The sequence below is a fragment of the Molothrus aeneus genome, chromosome 6 (genome assembly GCF_037042795.1).
Source record: "Molothrus aeneus isolate 106 chromosome 6, BPBGC_Maene_1.0, whole genome shotgun sequence".
In the NCBI taxonomy this organism is placed as follows: domain Eukaryota; kingdom Metazoa; phylum Chordata; class Aves; order Passeriformes; family Icteridae; genus Molothrus; species Molothrus aeneus.
In genome coordinates, this window is record NC_089651.1 from 40237122 (window position 1) to 40257392 (window position 20271).

General features: G+C 44.8%; 1 protein-coding gene across 1 annotated transcript in view; it reads left to right on the top strand.

Annotated features, from left to right (window-relative positions):
• The window catches only part of IFT43 (intraflagellar transport 43), a 44930-nt gene extending 27248 nt beyond the window's left edge, over positions 1–17682 (top strand). Inside the window, exons 4-9 of the mRNA XM_066552728.1 lie at positions 2527–2559; positions 3059–3105; positions 14566–14638; positions 16066–16141; positions 16482–16544; positions 17332–17682. Of these exons, the coding sequence (XP_066408825.1) occupies positions 2527–2559; positions 3059–3105; positions 14566–14638; positions 16066–16141; positions 16482–16544; positions 17332–17442 (403 nt within the window). The 3' untranslated portion in view covers positions 17443–17682. The remainder of the gene's footprint in view (positions 1–2526; positions 2560–3058; positions 3106–14565; positions 14639–16065; positions 16142–16481; positions 16545–17331) is intronic.
• The last annotated feature ends 2589 nt before the right edge of the window (positions 17683–20271 follow it).

Here is a 20271-nt window from a genome sequence, read left to right on the forward strand (position 1 = left end):
AAAAAGTAATTTGGCACCAAACAAAATGAAAGGAAGACTTATTAAAAAAATAGAGGAAATAGCAGGTTGCGTGATATCTTCTTTGCTCGATCATTAGGGCCACGGAGAGCGTAAAACATACAATTCCTTCCTGTGCTACAGAAGCTTCATACTATATTTTTGGGATAGTTTCTACATGTGAGTTCATGGGCTGACTTGAAATGCTAGTGTCATCAAATAATGCTGTCCCAAATCATATATTACCAAACATATGCAGTACAGGCGACTGGAAGCAGATTTATCTCTCCTAAACAGAAAAGCAGTAATTTCTAGCTCCTGCTCCAGTGCTGTTAGTATATAAATGCTCTGTATAAATGGCTGTACTGTCAGCATGACAGACTTGCCTCACCCAATGCCACCGTTGGCACTGGTGGCACAGGAACTAAGGTGTTCTCCTGGGGCTGCTGACCATGGGGCTGTAACTTGCCCTGGGAAGTGGAAGGAATGGTCTTGTTTGATGCGAGAGTTCTAACACCTGGGCTCTGGTATCAAAGGGGCCAGTACTATTCCCCCCCTCCCTGCTGATGAGTTTGTTCCCCAGATTACTGTTTTCCAATATATAATGCAGCTGTTTCATAATGAGGTATTTGCTTTTTGTCCTGAGTAAGTCCTTTCCTAACAACACAGAAAAGTTGAGAAAGCCTAAGTCTCGCAACATAAGCAAAGCAGTCTCTGCCTCTAAGATTAACATGACTGCCTTCCCTGTGGGCCACCTGCATATCAGTCATGACAGGGAGCTTAGGAAGAAGAAACAGAAATTGCTTACAGGGATAGTACTAGTGACCTTTTCTCCTGGGAAGTATGAACACGTGGAGTGTTTCATTCCTGCCTGGAGACAGGAGCAACGATGTAAGGAGTGTGAGTACTGAGGAAGAGAGAGTTACTTGGGGTTGGACAATCATCAAGAGTAATGGGATCATGCCAAGAAGATGGTAAATTGAACCCGCAGGAAATCATCTGTGCATGGCTGTGCAATGCCATCATTTGGCATGTTTCAGCATGGAAAAGGCAAGGCTATATGGAAACCAGTTCAGTGAAGGCATCAAGGAGGAATAAAATAGAAGAAATCTTACATCATCTTTATCTTCTCAGAGACTAAACGCCACTGGGTGCTGGTGGAGGGCTCTCTGAAACCATCTATTTCTTTCTCCATAGTATCAGGAGGTTCACAAAAAGTGCTTTGTACTACCACTGGGAGAAGGATGGAGCTGGACAGTTCATCCTCACTGGAAGAGCTCTTTCCCCAATTATGTTGCATTTTTGCCTTTGAACAGAGGGTGCAGATATAGCTGAAAGCCCAGGTGCAGATGTCACCACACAGCTGCAGTTCTGATCATAGCAGTTGATATTACTGGGCTCAAATCACTGATTCAGACTGCAAGCTCCAGAGAAAGCAGTAGAGATCGAGGGCTTTCTTCTCCTTATACCTTTTCTCTGTATAGCTAGACATCCTCTCTGCCCTACTCCTTGCTCTTAGAAGAGTAGATTATTCACAGAAGAGCTAGATGAGGACTGTGACTTGCTAGAACAGAAAGCAGAGGAGGAGAGGCCTCTGCCATGTCATGAAGTGCTTTGAAAAGAGCAATGCAAGGCAGTGAAGCAACTTCTCTTACATCTTGGTGCATCCTGGGACAATGCATATGATAGGGGAGAGCCCCATGTGTTCTTTGTCATGGCACCCTGACTTAGGGGACGGGAGAATATTTATTCCCAACACATAGACATGAAACTTCACTCTGTAAAATGGCCAAAGCAATCAGTGAGTGATGGAGTATCTGCTAAAAAGAAACCTGGCATTTAATTAACTTTTCAAAGTGCTGGTTCAGCAATCTCCATGTTTTACATTTTGAATATTGAACAAGCGTCCCTAATCGGGACTGAATTACTTCTGGGCTCGCTGGGGTGGAGAGCAAGGGAGCTGCCATTTGCCAGTCCCTCCCCGCCATGTTATTGTTATGAACTCCTGTTAACTCAGCCTGATCAACCCTGTTTTTTTGCCACAACTGCATGTCTGACCTGAGCTTGGCCAGCTCAAGTGGGACTCCTAACTTGAAAGGCAACCAGAAAGTCTATGCTCAGCCATGGGGAGGAGGAAACTGTTGATCTCTCAGGAGTAGGTAGACAAAGTACAGCACCTTCTTCACTCCTTAATGTGCCAACCTCTCTACCCAGGTATGGCCAGCTTTACCTGCAGCTGATGGCAAAGGGGATAAAAAAGTATCTGAGAAACTAAAGAACCAGGGAGTATGGTTCTTGCCATTTCTGGGCATAGGTGTCTTTTGGGCCCCAAGTGGTTTTGTTTCAGTCTGTTGCACTCAGGGACTTTCTGATACACTGGCTTCATAGTCACTCAGAACTCTTTAAGGTGTGATGTGTTGTATCAGACCTGATGCAGGAACTGTTTGCACAATAACAGTCATATGGGGGAAGGTAAAGTTTTTCATTTTTTCTAGCCTTTTCTAAACATAAGCCATCCTTGTCTTGCAGGTCAGGAAGAAAGCATGCAGAAGAAGTAGAAGAGTAAGTTCCCATTGTTGCTGAGACTTCTTCCACAACTTTTACATCTGATCTGATCATCTAACCAGTACACCAAGATCTGAAAGTTGGGAAGGATGCAGAGCCTGTCAGGAATTGATATCATGTGTCCTAGAATGGGGCAGTGCTGGTCATTCTATAGTTCCCTGGGTATGGAGTAGATGATGGCTCTGTCACTCCCATAAAACAGAAAGAAGGAAAATGAGAAAGCCACTGCTTTCCTCCCAGACCCACCCCAGGCCCTACTGTCTTCAGCCTAGGGGTTTGTCTTAGGTACGTCTTGCTTAAGCTGAGACTTCTGCTGAGCCCAGCATTGAAGGGTATAGAAGATCAGTCTTCCATGCAGGCTAAGCATACTTGGAAACTCTCTCTTTGACAGCATACTAGGAAACTCTTCTCCTTTGAAGTTTGTGGGGAGGAAGGGGGCACAAGAAGATGTTTTTCTGGGCTTGCAATTGAAATTCTTTCTTGTGCTTTGCTGCAGCTATCGTCTCAGACAGCAGAGCCTGGAGGCATCAGATGATGGAGGAGGTAAGGTACTTGACCACAAGAAGTGCCTTCATGCATGTCTAGGGGCTCGCCAGTAAAGTGAGCAGAGGCGTCTTGTAAGAAATTGCAAGGAAATTAACCACTCTGGGGGTAAACAAATGTAAGAGCTGCTTAGGTCTCCCCAGATGAATGAGGGAGAAAGGGTAAAGGAGATGGAGAGGGAGGATGAGGAAGTGAACTTGTAGTCTAACTCTGGCTCTTCATGAACACAATTATAGAGGACCTTGGAAAGCAGGAAAGTGGCAAGGATGCACTTTTCTCTGTAATTACCTCCATGGAGAATAGTGGAGTGGGCAAAATGAGAGGTAAAAGCACAATAAAGGGCTAAGAATGGAGAAAGAGGTCCCTGCTCTCCTCTGGTTCAGGTGGTAGTAGGCTCTGCTAGAAGCATCTGTTATCTTTTGTAGCAATATCCATGTTGCCTGGGGTTTCTGTCATGATGGAATTCTTAATTTCAAAAATCTGCTTGCCCTAATCCAAGATCATAAATCATAAACTAAGCATAAACAATGGTGGGTAATCCCATTTCATCCCTTTACAGGCTGCTATGAAATCTATTGGACTCCTAATTTAGCACTAGTTTTCTTTATAGTGTATATTGCCTGCTCTTCTAGGACTGGATGAGTCAAGAGAAATCTCAGGAAAAATCCACAGGATTAATTTCAAGACAAGCACTAGACAACTGTGGGGAGCACAGAAATTCATTAAAGCCTCTAGGAGGTACCTCAGTTTTCAAGGGCTAAGAATTTTATACAGTGTATAAAAAGCTGCATCTGTAAAATACCACCAAGTGTCAGAAAAATTATCTGGAGTCACAAAGGATCAGATATCAGTATGGTTAATGAGATTAAAGGAAGACTTATTTGGGTCTTCCAGTCAGTTTAAGCATTGCAACATGTGACTGCCAGAAGTGGCACCTTTATAGCATTGGCATCTTCAGAACAGACTAAATTTTTCCCCTGGGAAGTTCCTTGGACTTCTTAAATTTCAGCGTATGTCACTGAGGCTGGTAGTCTGTTCTGAACAGCTCTGTTTGCATACGTGCTGTCCTTTTTGTTGAACCTTGGTCATGCACTTGGAGGATGACTATCTTTGCTAACCAGGCATAAAAATGCTTGCCACATGTTTGTTTGCAGCATGTGACTTTCAGCACTCCAAGACCTTGGGTAATAAATATAGAATAGAATTGATGCAGAGTGTGGTATGAGGACATATTGAATCCTAATAGACTTCACTTATTTATCTGTGTCTAACCTGTGGTTAGCAGCTGAATTTGGATTGTTTGCAAACTGGCAGTTGGCTTTGGATTAAATGTATGCATTACAAGAAAGATAGAGTATGGTTCCTACCCAGGTAGCTTCTGGTACAAATACACTGGGTTGTGGATCTACTTTGTACATAGAAAAATCTCTAAATGGATGGTGCATTGCATTGTTGTGTTCCTATTTTGACAGGGAGATTAGGCAAACTGCTCTGGGAGAGGAATTTTCCATGTGGGCTCAGCAATTGGAGTGAAGAAAAGTGACATATAAACAAACTCCAGAACATGAATAAAATTACTTTTTGGAATAAGCAGAGAGATACAAATAACTGCCTAGTGTAGAAGGCAGGGAGTAGCATGCAGTGGCTCTGGCTGTGCAGTAAATTAAGCTGTTCCAACCTCCCCTTTGCATAGAACTGCACTTGAGTTTGTGTCCTTAACTGGAACAGTAAAGCTCAGATTCTAAACAAACAAAAATCAAGACATTGGTGTATGGATCCCCAAGGATGGGTCACGGTTATTTTGTGCTGCATAATGTCTTAGCTTGTACAGCTTAATATGAACAGGCGCGGTTGCGTAATGATTGCTGCTGTCAAGCAATACATTTGGATCGCCTTCCTTTAACCTATTAAAAAGCTGAGCTGTACCATTCCATTAACATTGTTTGTCCCCCATCCAACCTTTTCATTAGAAGAATGAAGGACAAAACTATATGCCCTTAAAAAGGTGTTCTTGTGAATTTGAAATGTGCTCAGTTGTGATCGTTTATACATCACTAACAGCCAAGGGCTCTGAGTTTGGAGTCCATTTGAGAATGTGTTAAAAAAGTACAGGGGCTGTAGAGAACCATTTTGGCAGGTGGAAGGTGGAGGGAAGTTTGTACAGCCAAGTGGAGACTTCTGGGCTTGACAGGCCTTGTAGTTTCAGAAATAAAAGTAGAATTCTTTCACTGCTCCTGGCCTGTGTATGAAATAGCATCTGATTCCTTATCTCAGGGAGTGGGAGTTAGGGGGAGAAGGATGGACACTTCTCAGGCTGTGTAGAATGAGTGAAAGCATATGGGAGGTGGTAAGTGGGTGGACCAGACGGGGACACGCATGAAATGATCTGCAGTTTCAGCCATTCATTATGGTTGCACAGGGAAACCCAGAAGGTGGAAGACAGTTGTGAAAAAGTGCAGTGTCTCTCCAAAAGTAGCTCTGGATTATCTAGTTGATAGCTAGGTTGATTTCCTACAGCAGCCACTGCACTCTTAGTGCCAACCCTCCTGAGCACATGCTGGTACTCATGAGAACTCGGGCACAGCAAATGGATAATGCCTCTGTTTGTGGGTGTGTGCCCACTGGACCTTGTCATGGGGGACCAGGTCCTCTGCATGGTGAGAAACCTGCTTTAGCAGGATTTAATGCATCACACTTGAGGAATAATAAACCTTCACAAGCAACACAAAAGTGTTTAATTCCTAAAGGACAGGCCTAGTTAAGTCACTTTTGGCCAGGGGCAATTGGGGGCTTAATGCTTTGTATGTAGCAATCTGTGCAATCTGAGAGAGAGGAGTTTGAGGGTAATTGCTCAATTTTCTGTCCATGTCAACAGGGAAAATGAGCAGCAGTGACTGAGCTCTGTATGGCAGGGAAACTGCTTGAGATGGGAGATGTGAGACCCTCTGTGGAATTTAAAAGGTGCTATCTGCAGCACAATGCTTCCTTTTCTGTAGCAGCTAAGAGCTTCTGCCACGTGCAGACTATCCTTTGTCATGAGGTGGGAGGGAAGATGGGACAACCAAGCTAAAGTTGAAGGGCTTTATCCTCCCTTTGCTCCTTTTCTCCAGCAGGGCATAGAGGGCTTTTCTCTGTTCATGTGTGTCTTTCTGGCACAGAGCTAGATAGGGCTGTTTCCTGTCAGGGAGAGAAATGCTAACATTCCTCCCCCACCTCAGCAATCTGATTTGTCCTTTGGTTAGAAGTTTCTTTGTTTTTCCTTTCTTGTCCACCAGTTCGGCACTGCTGTGTTGTATTCCCTCTGATGTCTTTCTCCTTACTACTTTGCCCTTGGATTTTTTCTCCTCAGCACTTTATGGGAACTTATTAGCTAAGGTTGTTATTCCTCTCCCAGGTATTCCCACACAGACTATTGCCCCACCATCAGAAGTCCCTGTCTGCTTTCTCTCTGTTACTCTTGGGATGCATAGCTCCTAGAAAATGGCTTTTCTTGGAAGACTGGGATGTGATGTGTGATTTTCTGTCTGCAGGAACAACAGCTTGTTATTTTAAAGCAGATAGTGTGTGTGAATGAGACAGCTGATTGAAATGAAAGCCTGACTATGCTACACAGACAACTGGAACCTGACCTGCAGGTGAGGAAAGCTGCCAGGAGACAGTCACTAGATCTGTGCCCTCAAGGCAAAACCCTTTCCTGCCTGCTGAGAAGCCTCCTCAAGGAAGCAGAGCTGATGATTAGACCTTTCTATGCAATGTCAAACCTCTAGAAGGACTTACCTTTCTGGCATGTGCCAGCAGCTCCTTTGCATTTGAACAGGATGAGTCCAGGCTTTGAATAACAGAGGGGAAGTGGGCAGATGCCATGGTCCCCAATCCTTCTGGGTAGTGATATCTGTCAGGTGGGAGATCTGGAATTCACAGCCATAAAATATCCAACACTTCTTGAGCTGCATGCAAATATACACCAATGATGATATTGCTTCAAAGAGCTGAGAATAGTGCACAATGAGGGTTATTGTTGGCTCTGTCATTCCTGATCAGTTTTGCCAGTTGCTTCCCCGGTGAGCTGCTGTTTCTACAGAGCACACCCAGTGCTGGTGGATTCCAGAGGCCATGAGCTGCACGGACAGCTGCAGTGGCTGAGCATGAGGGTAACAGAGGGCAGAATCTGCAGGAACAGTCAGGGATATGGCAAGCCTTCATAGGCTCAGAAGGCAGTGTTGGAATGATTTGGGGAGAGCTAAATGGATAAAAAGTTCTGAGCGTCAGTGAAATGGAGACAGAGTTAAAGACATGCTGTTTTGGAAGTGGAATGATGGGCTGAATAGGTTTTGGGGCAGACGGTGTCAGTGGTTATTGGGTCTCTGTGACTCTGCATTTTGACTTCACGTATGGCTCTGTCAGCACACCAGAGCTCTCCCCTTTGCTGCTCCCCCACCCAATGCACTACTCTGAGTCTCCGTGCAAGGTCACTGAAGGGCAGAGTCGGCCCAGCCTGATGGTTTCCACTGAGCTGTTGGTCCAGGCCAGTTTGAACTCCTCCAATAATTGCTGGCATAGTGATCTAGAGCCTGTGGTGCTGGAGGAAAGCTTTCTCTTGAGAGCCACAGTGGACAGAGGAGAGCAGAGAGTATGTCCTGAGAGACTGTCTGAGGTTCTATTTGAAGCAGCAGACCACTTGCCAAGGGTCAGTGGGCTCCTTAATTACAAGGAGCACACACAGCTTGTTGAGGGCTGAAAATGACAGTCTGGGGAAGCATCTTCTGTTGCTAAATTCTGTGATATGGTGGATACACAATCATATTGGGTCTGTGATTGGTGAGTCCATAAATGTATTTGACGGACTAGGTTTACCTAAAATACCCTTTAAGAAAAAGCTCTTGAAAGATGATTACAGAATTGAGACACCATCATTTAAAACTGCCTGAGGCAAACTCCTTTGAAAATTGCAGCAGTGGAGGGACAGAGAGAGAACTGCGTAGCCCTTGATTGTAGTGTCGTTCCCTCAGGACCCGTCCCCCCTCCTCCTCAGTTTCTCATCTGATATGAGAGAAAGCAGCAGTAAGATTCCTCATCTGTCTTATGAAAATCCGATTCTGAGTGGCTCTGATCAAACCCAGCTGGCTGTCAGCAGTGGTGGCCTTGTGTGGAGGGAGGGAGGCTTCTGAGGAATCACTGGATGTGGAGGTGTCATGGGTGCTGCCGATCAAAGAGGCATTTTTTAATAAATATATATAAGAAAAATAAAAAACCTAAGAATTAAGCATAAAAGAAATGTAGTTTGTCTTGTTTTTCCAGTGTAACATGAAGAGGATGAAATAGAATCAGGCATGCCTGCTCCTGAACATACTTCCACAGGAGCATCCTGAGAAGCTGCTCTCCCTGCCCCACTAATGCTCTAATGCAAAGTCCCTTATCTCCAGCGTTGTTGAAGAGGGTTTTGTGTTTCTGAGTTCACTAGACCCTCTCAGGACACCTCATACCTTCTCATCTGATGCCCCACTACCTTCTGAGTATGTTTTAGCAGGGGAATCGTGCAAAGGAACAGGGAACAGCCTTTGAAAAGAGGAAAACACATGTTACTGGGAAGGAGGGCAGGCGTAGTGCTCTGTCAGGGGGCTGCTGGTAAGACTAGGAGCTGTGTTACCACACTAAATGCTGATAACCTCAGGAGCATGGTGGACTCCAAGTCCTGGGCCTGGCCTCCAGTCTCTCCTGTCTTCTGCTGCTGCTGAAGAAACCTAAGCATTAAGAGATTCCTCACCTTTAAAGCTGTCAGGGTCTGCTTCTACTTCTTGCATAAGTACAAGCCATGCTCTACTGCTTGTGAAGCCCTGCACTGAGCCCAGCGACTCATCTGACAGGGCTGTTCTGTGCTTCTCCTCACACTTCAAATGACTGAAACTGGGCAGAACCTTTGTGTCAGCAGCAGAAATGCCTGATGCCTGTCCCCTGCAATATGAACACACCACACTGTTGAGGCAAGTAGAATGTCACCCCCCAGGCAGTCATGCATCTAGCTGAGATGCAATATTATGCAAAGCAAATGTATAACCTTTTAACACAAGGCTGTAGGGTCAGTACTGAATCTGCTGTATGACCTTCCCTGCATCCTGTGACTCCTCTGGCACCTGCACGCAGGGTGACTTTTCCCATCAGCTTGGCCACGTTGTGCTATTACCATCCTCTTCTCAGAAGGAGGCTTTGGGACATGGGACTCTCAGGTTATCTTCTGCTTATCTCAGCTTTTGAGACAGTGCCCTGGTAGCTGTGGTACTATCTGCTTTTCACTCTACTGTTTTCATCTCCCTGCTGGTTGATCAGGCAGGTATGCTGCTCCATGTTGGCCCACTAGTAGGGCAATTTCAGTCAGGGAAAGACATCCCTATGAAATTAATGTCCCAGCATCCAAAGAAGCATTCTTCATTCTCTCCATTTGCTTGCTGCTCTCCTGAGAAAGCTTCCAAGAGGCTTCAAGCTTGTTTGTGTGTTCAGCAGAAGCTGTGTCCCTTGTTCTTTATGTTTTTTTGACGATTTTTTTTGCCTGTTGCTTTCCACTTTTTACTTTTTTTTCTTTTTAATTCTCCATTTTCCACTTAGAAAAATTATTTATTGCATTGAGATGCACTAATTAAAGCCATTTTCTGGTATTTGGTTACTGAAGTGTTTGATGTCTCTCTGACAAGACCATGAAATGCACAGTGTGTCCACAGGGACAGAATTTGCTGAACACGGTGCTTTGTAAATGAGGGGACACAGTGTCGCAGCAGCTCATGAATATGAAACGCCCATGATGCTACCTCAGTGGACTTGGGAACACAGATGAATCCTGTCATGTGCTAAATGAGACCAATTTCTTTCACTTAACTTCATCTTCAATCAGACCTTCCATTTGCCTGTTTAAAATTCCCCAAACGTGATGCAGAAGGTAACAGCATTCAGTAAAAGTTTTGCAGCAGCAGAGATATTGTAATTATTTCAGTTTTACATTTTATGAGCAAGCTACGTAAAATAGTTTCATTTTTATACCTGCTTGGTGGTAGGAGACTGCCAGCTCCAGAAGCCACTGCCCTCTTTGTGTTCTCTGGATATGGTGGTGTGTGCGTGGGGAGGGCAGCACAGTACCCACCACAAGAGTGTCCATTCTGAATGGCCTTTGAAACACTGACCCAGCTGGGGAAGTGGATCAGACTGTGTGAGATGGAGTCTTTGTTACTGGGTGCCAGGGTGGGGGCTGAGGGTACTCTTAGAGCAGCTTAGGGAGTAAGCAGCACACTCTGACTAACTGCAGCCTGAACTGGAGCATGGTTTCTAGATGCAGCTTTGCCAGTAATTTATTGCCTGACCTGGAAGAGGTTCTGTCTGTCCCTATTTATGTGCCATCTTGTATCTAGCAGACAACTTAGTTCTTTGGGACAAGAACAAGATCTTACTGGGAGTTTACAGCATTTTAAGAGACCCAGCCTGCAGGTGTTGCTACTAAACCAAAAATCAGCCCTACTTGGGAGGGGAGGTGCAATTTACCAACTTTCAGGAGCAGCTGGGTATTGGATTGGTACAGATTCTCCCATCTCCTGCTTGTTGCTTTCTGTGGTTGTCTTCTTTGCCTGTCAGTAAGTTATTTGCTAAGAGGTAAAAAAGGTCATGTTTAGTACATGTACTTTAATATGAACACATAAAGCCCTCCTTTCTGTATTACTTGAAAAGCCGCTGTTCCTTGCTTGTTGTTTGACTGTCTGCATGTAGCATGGGTTGCCTTCACTCCTTCTCCATCTTCTCCTCCTCCCACTCACACACTTCTGTCTTATGCCATTGGTGCCTTGCCATAACTTAAGTCATGAAGCTCTTTTTGGGTAAGAGCTAGCTAAGTTCAGCTGTTCAAATAAAATATTATTCTTAATTATATTCTGGGACTTAGATGTTCTGGGACGATCAGTTTTGTGCAGTGACTTAACTCCCCAGTCAGCCAACATTTGGTACTGGTATCTCCTGCCCCACCATAACTTCCATATGAGTAAGCTCATTTTGATTTCATTCTTTGTTCACTTGTTCATAACAATCTGGGAGGTGGAGGAGAGTTTGCATTTGTCATCTAGCATGTGGTGCTCCCTCATCTTTGCACAAGCCATTTGTTCACGTCATTGTTTACTACATTGAGCTGCTATCTGTGAAGGTGTGTCCTTTTTTGTAGTAATTTCTGAGGTTTGCCTACATGGGCATGAGACCCTGGCCAGTAAAGTATGTGTCAAAGTTCTGCACCAGAAGCACAGGTTTATGGCAAATTATCTGAAACCCCCGCACTGAACAGGAGAGGAAAAATGTGAGTCACAGAGCAAAGCACACAGAATGGGGGTTTGTCATACAACTGTGTTGTTGGAAAAAGATGCAGTGCGAGATTGGGAGGACATGGTCCTGTGAACATTTCTGCATGTACTAATGTTATATGTAAAGCCTCCCTGCAGCTAGTGGGAGTATTAAAAGTAGAGCATATGCCTACTCTCCTGCAGCACAACAGCCCGTGCTGTGCTATTCCCCCTGCAGCTGACACTGTGCCATAACTTAGCTGTGTTACCAGAGCTTATAGGAGAAAAAGATGTGAGTCTCAAGAAGAGCAACAAAAACAATTAAGAGGCTGGAGAATCAGTGGGGGTAAGGTTGGGTTCTTGGTGATAAGTGAGAGCTGAGACACTTTGCAAACTGTACAGAGAGAAGGGAGAGGGATTGTGCTGAAGTGGCACCATGGGAATTGGCAGAGGGAAGAGGCAGTTATGAGTAACAAATGAAATAAAGACCCAAATATTTCAGGAATTATTTGTCCCTGATAGCCGTTAGCCCAGGGACCCGATATTTTCTTAAAATCTGAGACATTTCTGTACTGTTTCCTGTCAGTCTCACAGTCCTAAAGGGCATTGCTTCTGCCTAGAAATGGGCAAGGCATCTGCACTTTGCAGTAGGAACAAGCGTGCACTGACCTTGTTGGAGGGACTGGCAGGGGCCTCCAGAGCTTTTCCAGCTCTTCTGTCTGAAATATTTTCAAAGTATCTATAAAATCTTGGAGCCTTGAATTTCTTTTGGAAAGAATTCCTAAGCAATCGCCTGAATTTTGCTAATACAGAGTGAAGGTTGCGCTCTGTGAGGGGTTTAGAAATCTCTCAATGGAATTCACTGGCAGTGAGATAAAATCAGCACCAGGAGTCTTTGTGAACCTGCAAAATGGAAGGAACATCACTGAGCAGGGCCCTAAGTTTACAGCTTTTTCTAGTGTAAAAAGAGATCAACAAAAACAAAAGAGAACTGGGAAGAGTAGACTCCTGAAATAGCTGCCAAAATGAGCACTGAGTGAAGAAATTCAGTTTCCTGCAAACACCTTTTACATTTCTGCTGTCAAAAGTGGATAAGGATCTGACCTTCTCCGGCTCTGTGGATGAAGACAGCTCTGTTCCCAGGTAGTTTTTAATTTACTTGTGCTTGCTGAGAAATGTTCACAGTCTCGTCATAAAAGGATAAATTAATTCAGGAGAAGTTAAACAGTTTCTCATTCCCATGCTCATTTTCCTGGACTTAACAGGGCACCTCTGCACAGAGCTTCATTCCCCACCTTGGACCAGTCTGTTCCCTCCTTGGTCCTTGTTGCTTATATACATGGACTTTCTCTCATTATCCCTGAGCAAATTTTACCAGCTGCCTCCACATGTTGGTCTCTCTGTCCCTGGAGATGCTTTTGTCCCATAAGTGCGTTTTGCTACTTTCTTACCTAAGTTTTACCAAGAGCTGGGAGCCTCTGCAGGGGAGAGCCAGCAGGATAGCAGCTTCTACCAGGTATTGTCCTCACAAGCAGAGGTGGGGAGATCTCCCCCAAATGCCCAGCCATGCACAGGTGAGACATTCCTTGCACTTGCCTCCTCTGCCTTAGGGCCAGCCTAGGGGCTCTTGCTGCAGTTTCCCTTTAAATGTCTTGGGGAAGTTTCCTGCAGTCGGAGAACCTCTTCACAGGCACCTGCTCCTTAGGAGCTAGAAGGCACAGCTCTGCTGAGGCCGGCCAAGCTGTCACCCCTCTCGCCGCGGCCATGCTCGTGACAGCCCCTGTCCCGCTCAGCCTTCCTCCAGGCAACCAATTAGCGAGAAATCCCACTGTGTGCCAGCTCCGGAGGGCCGCTGCGCCGGGGCCCGGCTGACCCGTGCCCTGCCGCAGCTGGGCCGGGGCCGCCTCCCGGCCAGCGGGCGGGGGCCCACGGCGGCCCTGCGGCACGGAGGGCAGCTGGGACCCTGCAGTCTGACGGGCCGCCGGACTAGGGGCTTCTCGGGAAGAGCCTGCCCACAGCCTCGGCACCATGGGTGGGAATGTCTCTCCGGCTCCTGAATATTCATCTCAGCCTGGGCTGAAAAACGGGGCGAAGCCAGGCTCAGCTGCCTGCTGCCATCCAGCAGTAGTGTTACTGTACTGCCGGCAGAGCTGGGAGCAGGCTGCTCATTCCAGTGCGGAAGCGGCCAGCTCTGCCTGCTAACTGGGCAAGTGAAACCTTTTCCCTGAGCCAAATCAGCTTCTCCATGGTGTGAGGGCTCGGGGTCTCTGGAGAGCCTTTGTGGTTTTGAGTCTTTAAAGGAGCTCTGCATTGGTGTACTCTGTTCTTGCTTTGTGCCTCCAGTTACTTTGCCTTCTCTTCTTTTTTTTTTGCACTAACTTTTTGCAGTGCTTTATCAAATGACAGACTGTGCAAAGCTTTCAGGGCCTTGCTTCTTTAGTAGGACGCAAAGCACACTCAGTTCTTCCTCCTGTCCTCAATTCTTTTGTTTCTAGCATCCTTTTTAGTTGGAGTAGCCATTGTCCTTGTGCTGGGGATACCCAGTGACCTTCAGCCATTCCAGTATGACACTGGAAGTCATGGAAAAGTTTTGTGACACTACAACAAGACCTGTGTTCCCTAGTGTTTGTATCTACTGGACCACCAGCACTTCCTTCCTGAGGAAGGTCACAGGCCTCTGCACAGCCTGAGACCCCAAGAGCAGATCCTTCAATATGCAGTTTTATGTGGATTCTCTTAGTTTCTGCCCCATGTTTCATTTTTAACAGAGTCTAGGAGACTGGTGTCTGAATAAATGATAACACATAACAAGCAAATTCTTGTAAGTACATGATGGCAACATAGGCAGCAAGGTTTAGTACAGGTGGCTTCTTTCAGCTTTAAGGTTGTGTTCAGATGCATAGTCCATGGCCTTTAGAGCCATACCTGGATTAATCTGTTCCTCTTGCAAGATTTCTTGTGACTTCAGACTTCAAAGTTTTATTGCCTTGTTTAAATATTAAACAATATATTTTTAATTATTGCTAAATAACCATTTTGTGTTTCCCTCTAATAAGAAACAAGGTGCTTCATATCTGTGAAGCAAGGGAACCTTTGTCTTCAGTGAGAGGAGAGCACAACACTCCCCACTTACTGCTGCTGCTTTCTCTCGTTGCAGACATTCCTGTGATCCCTGACTTGGAGGAAGTCCAGGAGGAAGATCTGGCCATGCAAGTGGCAGCTCCCCCCAGGTAAGAGCACTGCCAGGTGCTCTTGAGGCTCTCATCAGCAGTGCAAACTGGCTAGTGAAATTAAACCCATCTTACTCATGCTCTTTGGATGTCAGCAGCAGTGCTGTTCAGCAGGATTTGGTGTGGTCTTTTGTGACAGTAGTGCTGCAAGCTGAACAGTGAAAAATTCTTGTTTCCTATTACACAGAGAAAGCAATTGCTGCATATTCTCTCTCTATATAAAAATCCCTACATTACAATAATATATTTGATGTTGCAAAATCAAACTCTCAAAAGCAGGGAATTTCTTGATTTAAGGTTGCCTGCATAATCCCAAATGTCTGCAATGCACATGCATTATTCCACACACTTTAATTTTGATGGTTGTAGGCTGCTTTGCCCTCCACGTGCTATCCTTCTTACTCAAGTGTGTAGTTAATTTGCAAAGTACAGTCCTGTTGTTTGAAGGGGCTGTTGCAGTAGCCTTGGAGTCAGCTCAAGGGAGACCAGAAAGTTTTAAGAAATGAAAGGTTTTGGAGTTTTGTCTTAAACGTACCAGGAAAGTCTCCTGTCCTCTAATGGGCCTATTGCCAAAGTCACAGACTGGGATTTCTGTTGATTCTTATTTGGAGGGGTGGGATATCTTAATCCTGGCCACAGATGCTTCTCTCACAGGTGAGGAGTAGTTATTGTAATTACTATAATTATATTGTAATTATATTGCTGTTAACAAAAATAATTGACAGTTTATGTAGTAAATTTAAAATTACTGTGTCTCTCACTGGAATGAATTTATTTTTCTCTCTCTTTATTTTTTTTAATAAAATGATCTGATCCTCCTATGTTCATAGTTTTCTTGCAGTAGAAAAGACAAGGGACTTTCATGGACAAACACAATAAAATTCAATAAATAGAAGCCTTTCTACAGTGTTGGATCACTTGTGAAGGCAGGTGGTACAACAGTGTATCACCCCCCTACACCATGTTTTTCTTGGAAGGCTACATTTTAGGAAGTCATATTTAATAGCTCTGATGCAGCTCAGACATAAAAAGCCTAAAATCCCTACTATTCTCTAGCTTGTATGGTGTTGCTCTCAGAGGCTCTTTGCTAAGGCACTGGGGCTGTTTGAATGCTCACTATGGTCTTTTCTTTCTAGCCCTTGCAACTAGTGTGTGGATCTTCTTTTGGCATGCTGGTTTCTCTGAGGGAGTCCATGATTGTTCCACATCCTATTTTTATGCATGTGCACACCCTGGTACATAGATTTGTCAATGACTGTTCATTTGCTGACTGAGCTGTGCTTCTGTCTGGGTACATCCATGCTAAGAGTCTGCAGGGGGGATGTGGACACTCGAGATGTCACCAGATGACCTGTTCATGCCCCCCTTCTCCTCACATGTGCTTCCACACTGATACAGGCTTGTTCTCTGACCCTTTCTGGCTGCAGCGTGCAGGTAAACCGAGTGCTGACCTACCATGACCTGGACAAAGATCTAATGAAATTTGCTGCCTTCCAGACTCTGGTAAGTGGATTTTGCTATGGGCTGGCCAATGTGAATCCCTCTTCTTCTAGGCTCATGTCATCCTTCACAGTGATACTTAGCTGCACAAAATATACAGCCTTATCATCCAGAGAACTTGCAGTCTCCCTGTAAGTCTGTTCCTTTCTGCAACATGGCTTTTGTACTTCTGTCTGTGAATGATGTGGATATGGTATCTGTTTCTCAGATGAGGTTCTTGCTGTTGTCCTGGACAAAGTGACCCTTATGAGGCAAATGTGGCAATGTCTAACAAATGTATCTGGTGAAATGATAGTGTTCATTTTCCTAGTGTCTGTAAGACTGTGACTCTGTATGTTCATAGGATGGGGAGGTAGACCTGAAGCTCCTCACCAAAGTTTTGGCTCCAGAGCATGAGCTACGAGAGGTAAGTCTTTGTTTTGTGGAAACACCAACAAGGTAAAAGCTTCTTGTGTGTCTCAGACTGTACTAGGAAAGGAAGTCTTGTCAGTGGGGGGGAGGAGATGTGAGGAGGAGCTTGTCCAAGTTATTGGAGGTTTGATTTCCCCAGCAGGTGATTTTTAAGATAGATAGTGCTTTCTTGGTATGAATTGATGGCATCACTATGATTGGCCAGTATAAAGTATGAAGGAGCTGGTCAGGAGAATGTGCAAGGCCTAGTATGGTCAGAGATCCCTGCAGAAACAGTGCTTTGTCCTTTGGTGGCCACCATGAGCAACAGGTGGTTCCACAGAAAAGTACAGAGGGACAAAGGCAGAAAGCATCTTGGGTTTGGGCAGGGGGTTTTTAAAGCAGGACAGAACAACCTCAATACAACAGGGTGGGCAGGAGCTCAAGACTTGTAGCAAAGGATTTCTGCAGCTTTGAACTGCACATGCTTCAGCAGAAGTGCAGAAGAGTAGTGAAAGGGCTTCTTTCTATGCCCTGCCTGGGAGTATCTAATATTAACATTATCATCAAATATGTCCTTTTTGGAATTTTAGAACATGAATAATTTTGTCTACATTTTAAAATTGTAGCAGATATTCACATTTCATTCTGGCTAGTATTCCTGCTCTAGACAGCTGAATCTGAGACTTCCCTGGTCAGGGCAGTTACCTTTTGGTTTCTCTCTTTGCTATTCTGGCATTGGTTCAGAGAACTTTGGTGGCACAGTAACATTTCAGCATGTTTGTCTTTTTTCTTCTTGGTAGGATGATGTCAGCTGGGATTGGGACCATCTCTTCACAGAGGTGTCATCAGAACTAGTGACTGAGTGGGACCTGGGACAGTCGGAGAGGGAGGACCACCTCAGTCTCCCATAGAGCTCTGACTCACCAGATGTCTCATACATCCATCTCCTGTAAATAGTTAAGCACCTAAATTTTCTATTCACTTGTATTTGAGAATTTATTTCAGACATGAAAAAAATAGGACCTTGCTTCATAGAAAAATTGTCTTGGGAGAAGCTTGGGTTATTTTTTAATAAGAATTTTTGTTCTCAAAAGAAATTAAGAATTTTAACACAATAAAATATTTACTTATAAAGAGTCATTCCACCTCAATAGCACCTCTGCAGATGACTGCAATGGTTGATCTTTTCTCTTTGGAAACGCTGCCTCTCTGGAGTGGACCATCATACAATGGAGTGTGGTTTGCAATCACGGCTATCAGAGAAGCTTGGGCTGATATGACTTGTTTTCATAGGACATCCAGGTTACCATCTTCCTCACAACAGACACCTCAAGCTGTCAGGATATCTGATTTATATTTCATCCAGCAGCCTTCAGCCTTTCCTTGTTAGTTTAACCTCTCTCTTGGAACATTACCTCTGTATTGACTCAGGATGCAGCACCACCTATTAAACTGCCACTTCTTACAGCCCCTCTTTATACCTTGAGGTTTCCCAGCTAAATTCTGACCAGGCTTAACCTCACTTAGCTTTTGCAATCACATGAAACCACAGCCTGAATGGAGATCGCTTCAGGCATAGGTACTTTGCAAGGAAAATTCTTTCACATACATTATTCCATGTATGTGAAAGAATGGAGCCTGATGCTCTCAAATAAGATAACTCCCTGGTGGGTGTCTCCTTGGAACCAAGTAACTCACTCTTATTGTGAGTTACTTATCTAGCTAAAGAAAAACTCATTTTGCTGTTAATTCCTTGTCCCTGTAGAACCATGGTCATTATTTGCAGGAAACAGTAACATTACTTCTAAACCAAAGTCCTTCAAAGCCTTGCCCTGTTGGAGAGTCTTGCTATATACTTCTGGGGAGTGCAGGTGCTGGGAGGAAGCTTGCTGTGCTGCTTTTCTTTGCTTGTTCGGTTGGTCTAACAGAGCACTGCATTCCCACTTTTGTGACAGCAGAACAGATCAAATAGCTCTCTGTGAATTCACTACTCTGCAGAATTTCAGGTGAGAGCTGACATGCCAAACAACTTTACCAACAAAAAAGAAGGAGTTGGGTCCCACTCTGGGGCCCCAAAAATAATGGGAGGCTTATCTGTCTTAAGGAAACTCAGCTTTTTACAACCAAGACATCTCTCCTGTAACTAAGAAAACTAAGTGAGGCATTAGCTTGGGAGGCCATTGTACAGAAGATAATCTGAAAGTCTTTCTCTGAGCAGAAAAACCTGTTTTGGTAGGAGCAGAAACTTCACAGCTGCACTAGCATCTACTTTGCTGTGACATTTATGATTCCTGGCCACAGAGAATTTAGAATGCTTTGTACATCCAGGAAAAAAAAATTAATCAGGAAACCAAAATAGGTTAGTAAATCAGACAACAAACTAGTCTGAGAGGAAAAAAAAAGGGGTGCTTTGGGCAGCTGGGGACCCTGGGCAGGGATACTCTGGAGTGGGAAGCAGGTGTGTGTGGGCCAGGCTTGTGCCCAGTCTGGGACCTTGGTAACCCAGCAAACACCTGAGTAGAGCTGAAGAGAAGGGCTTGAAAAAAAAAAAGCCAGCCTCATCTGTTTTATGTCAGGAAGAGGTATCTTTGCTATCTTTGATTATTTGGTCTGACCTGTTATAATATAGGCCATGGCAGAACCTTGTGAGTGGGGGCTGAGCTTTGCCTGTCTCTTAGAAAGGCAGACAACATACTTCAAACTCTTTCCTTGTTACTTTTTAATAGATGATTTCCCTTATGGTTTAAAATCTGCTTTATTTCTAGACTCAGTTTTTGAGTTTCATCTTTTGTTTCTTGAGCCTGCTTGATTTCACCTTTCCACAGCCATGCTGTCAGGTCTTTTCTCCTTGCTTCAGTATTTATGCGCACTGGGATCAAGTTGTCGCTTTAATTTTCTTAAATAAACTTAATAGACTGAGATTTGTTTCCATGTCTCTTCCATTCCTTGCACAGCTGGAGGAGGGGAGGTGGGTGTCAGGCTCTTGGCCCTTCTCCAGTAAGCTGTTCCCACCCACCTTCCTTCCACAGTTGTGTTTTAGTTGCAGTGATGGGAAGATGAGTAAGACCTGTTGCTTCTTCTTTCTCAGGTCCTGGTGCTGTCGCACACGTTACTGTCCTTACTGAAGAGGAGCAGTGAGCTGCTCTTTCATGCCCAGGGTTTCATGCACCAGTGTGTATTGGCTGTGACAAAGCTGCCTCAGGAACCCACATTTCTGACAAGTCCTGTGGAAAGAGCATACAGGAGAGGAAATGGCAGGTGTAACTTCTTCTTGTAGACTGCAAAGCAGTTGCTCTGGTTGACCCTCAGGTGAGGTAAGAAGAGGGAGCCATTGTTGAAACAGTGTCCCCAGTTCCTAGGAACTCAGATCAGCCCTCTGGGCTGTGCCTGCCCAAGGCATAGAGTAGTATTCCCTTGCTGGTCTCCACAGACCTTGTATTGCAGAGGGGTAATGCAAGGTACAATGGTCTGCTTAGGGCCACACAACAAATCTTTGGCAGAATCAGGGTTAGAAATTAAGAACTTCAAGTTCCCAATTCAAACATGGCTTTCGTATACCTGGCAATCATTTCCCATCTTTAGTTCAAACATGACAATTCAATGTAGAGCAGTCTTGCTTAGTCTTGGTTCTGCTGTGTACTTACATTGCTGAGGATGAGCTGCAAACGCATCAAGGTGTGTGTGTCAACAGCATATTTGGCTCAGTGAGCTGGCATGAGGTGTCTGCCCAGGGACTCACT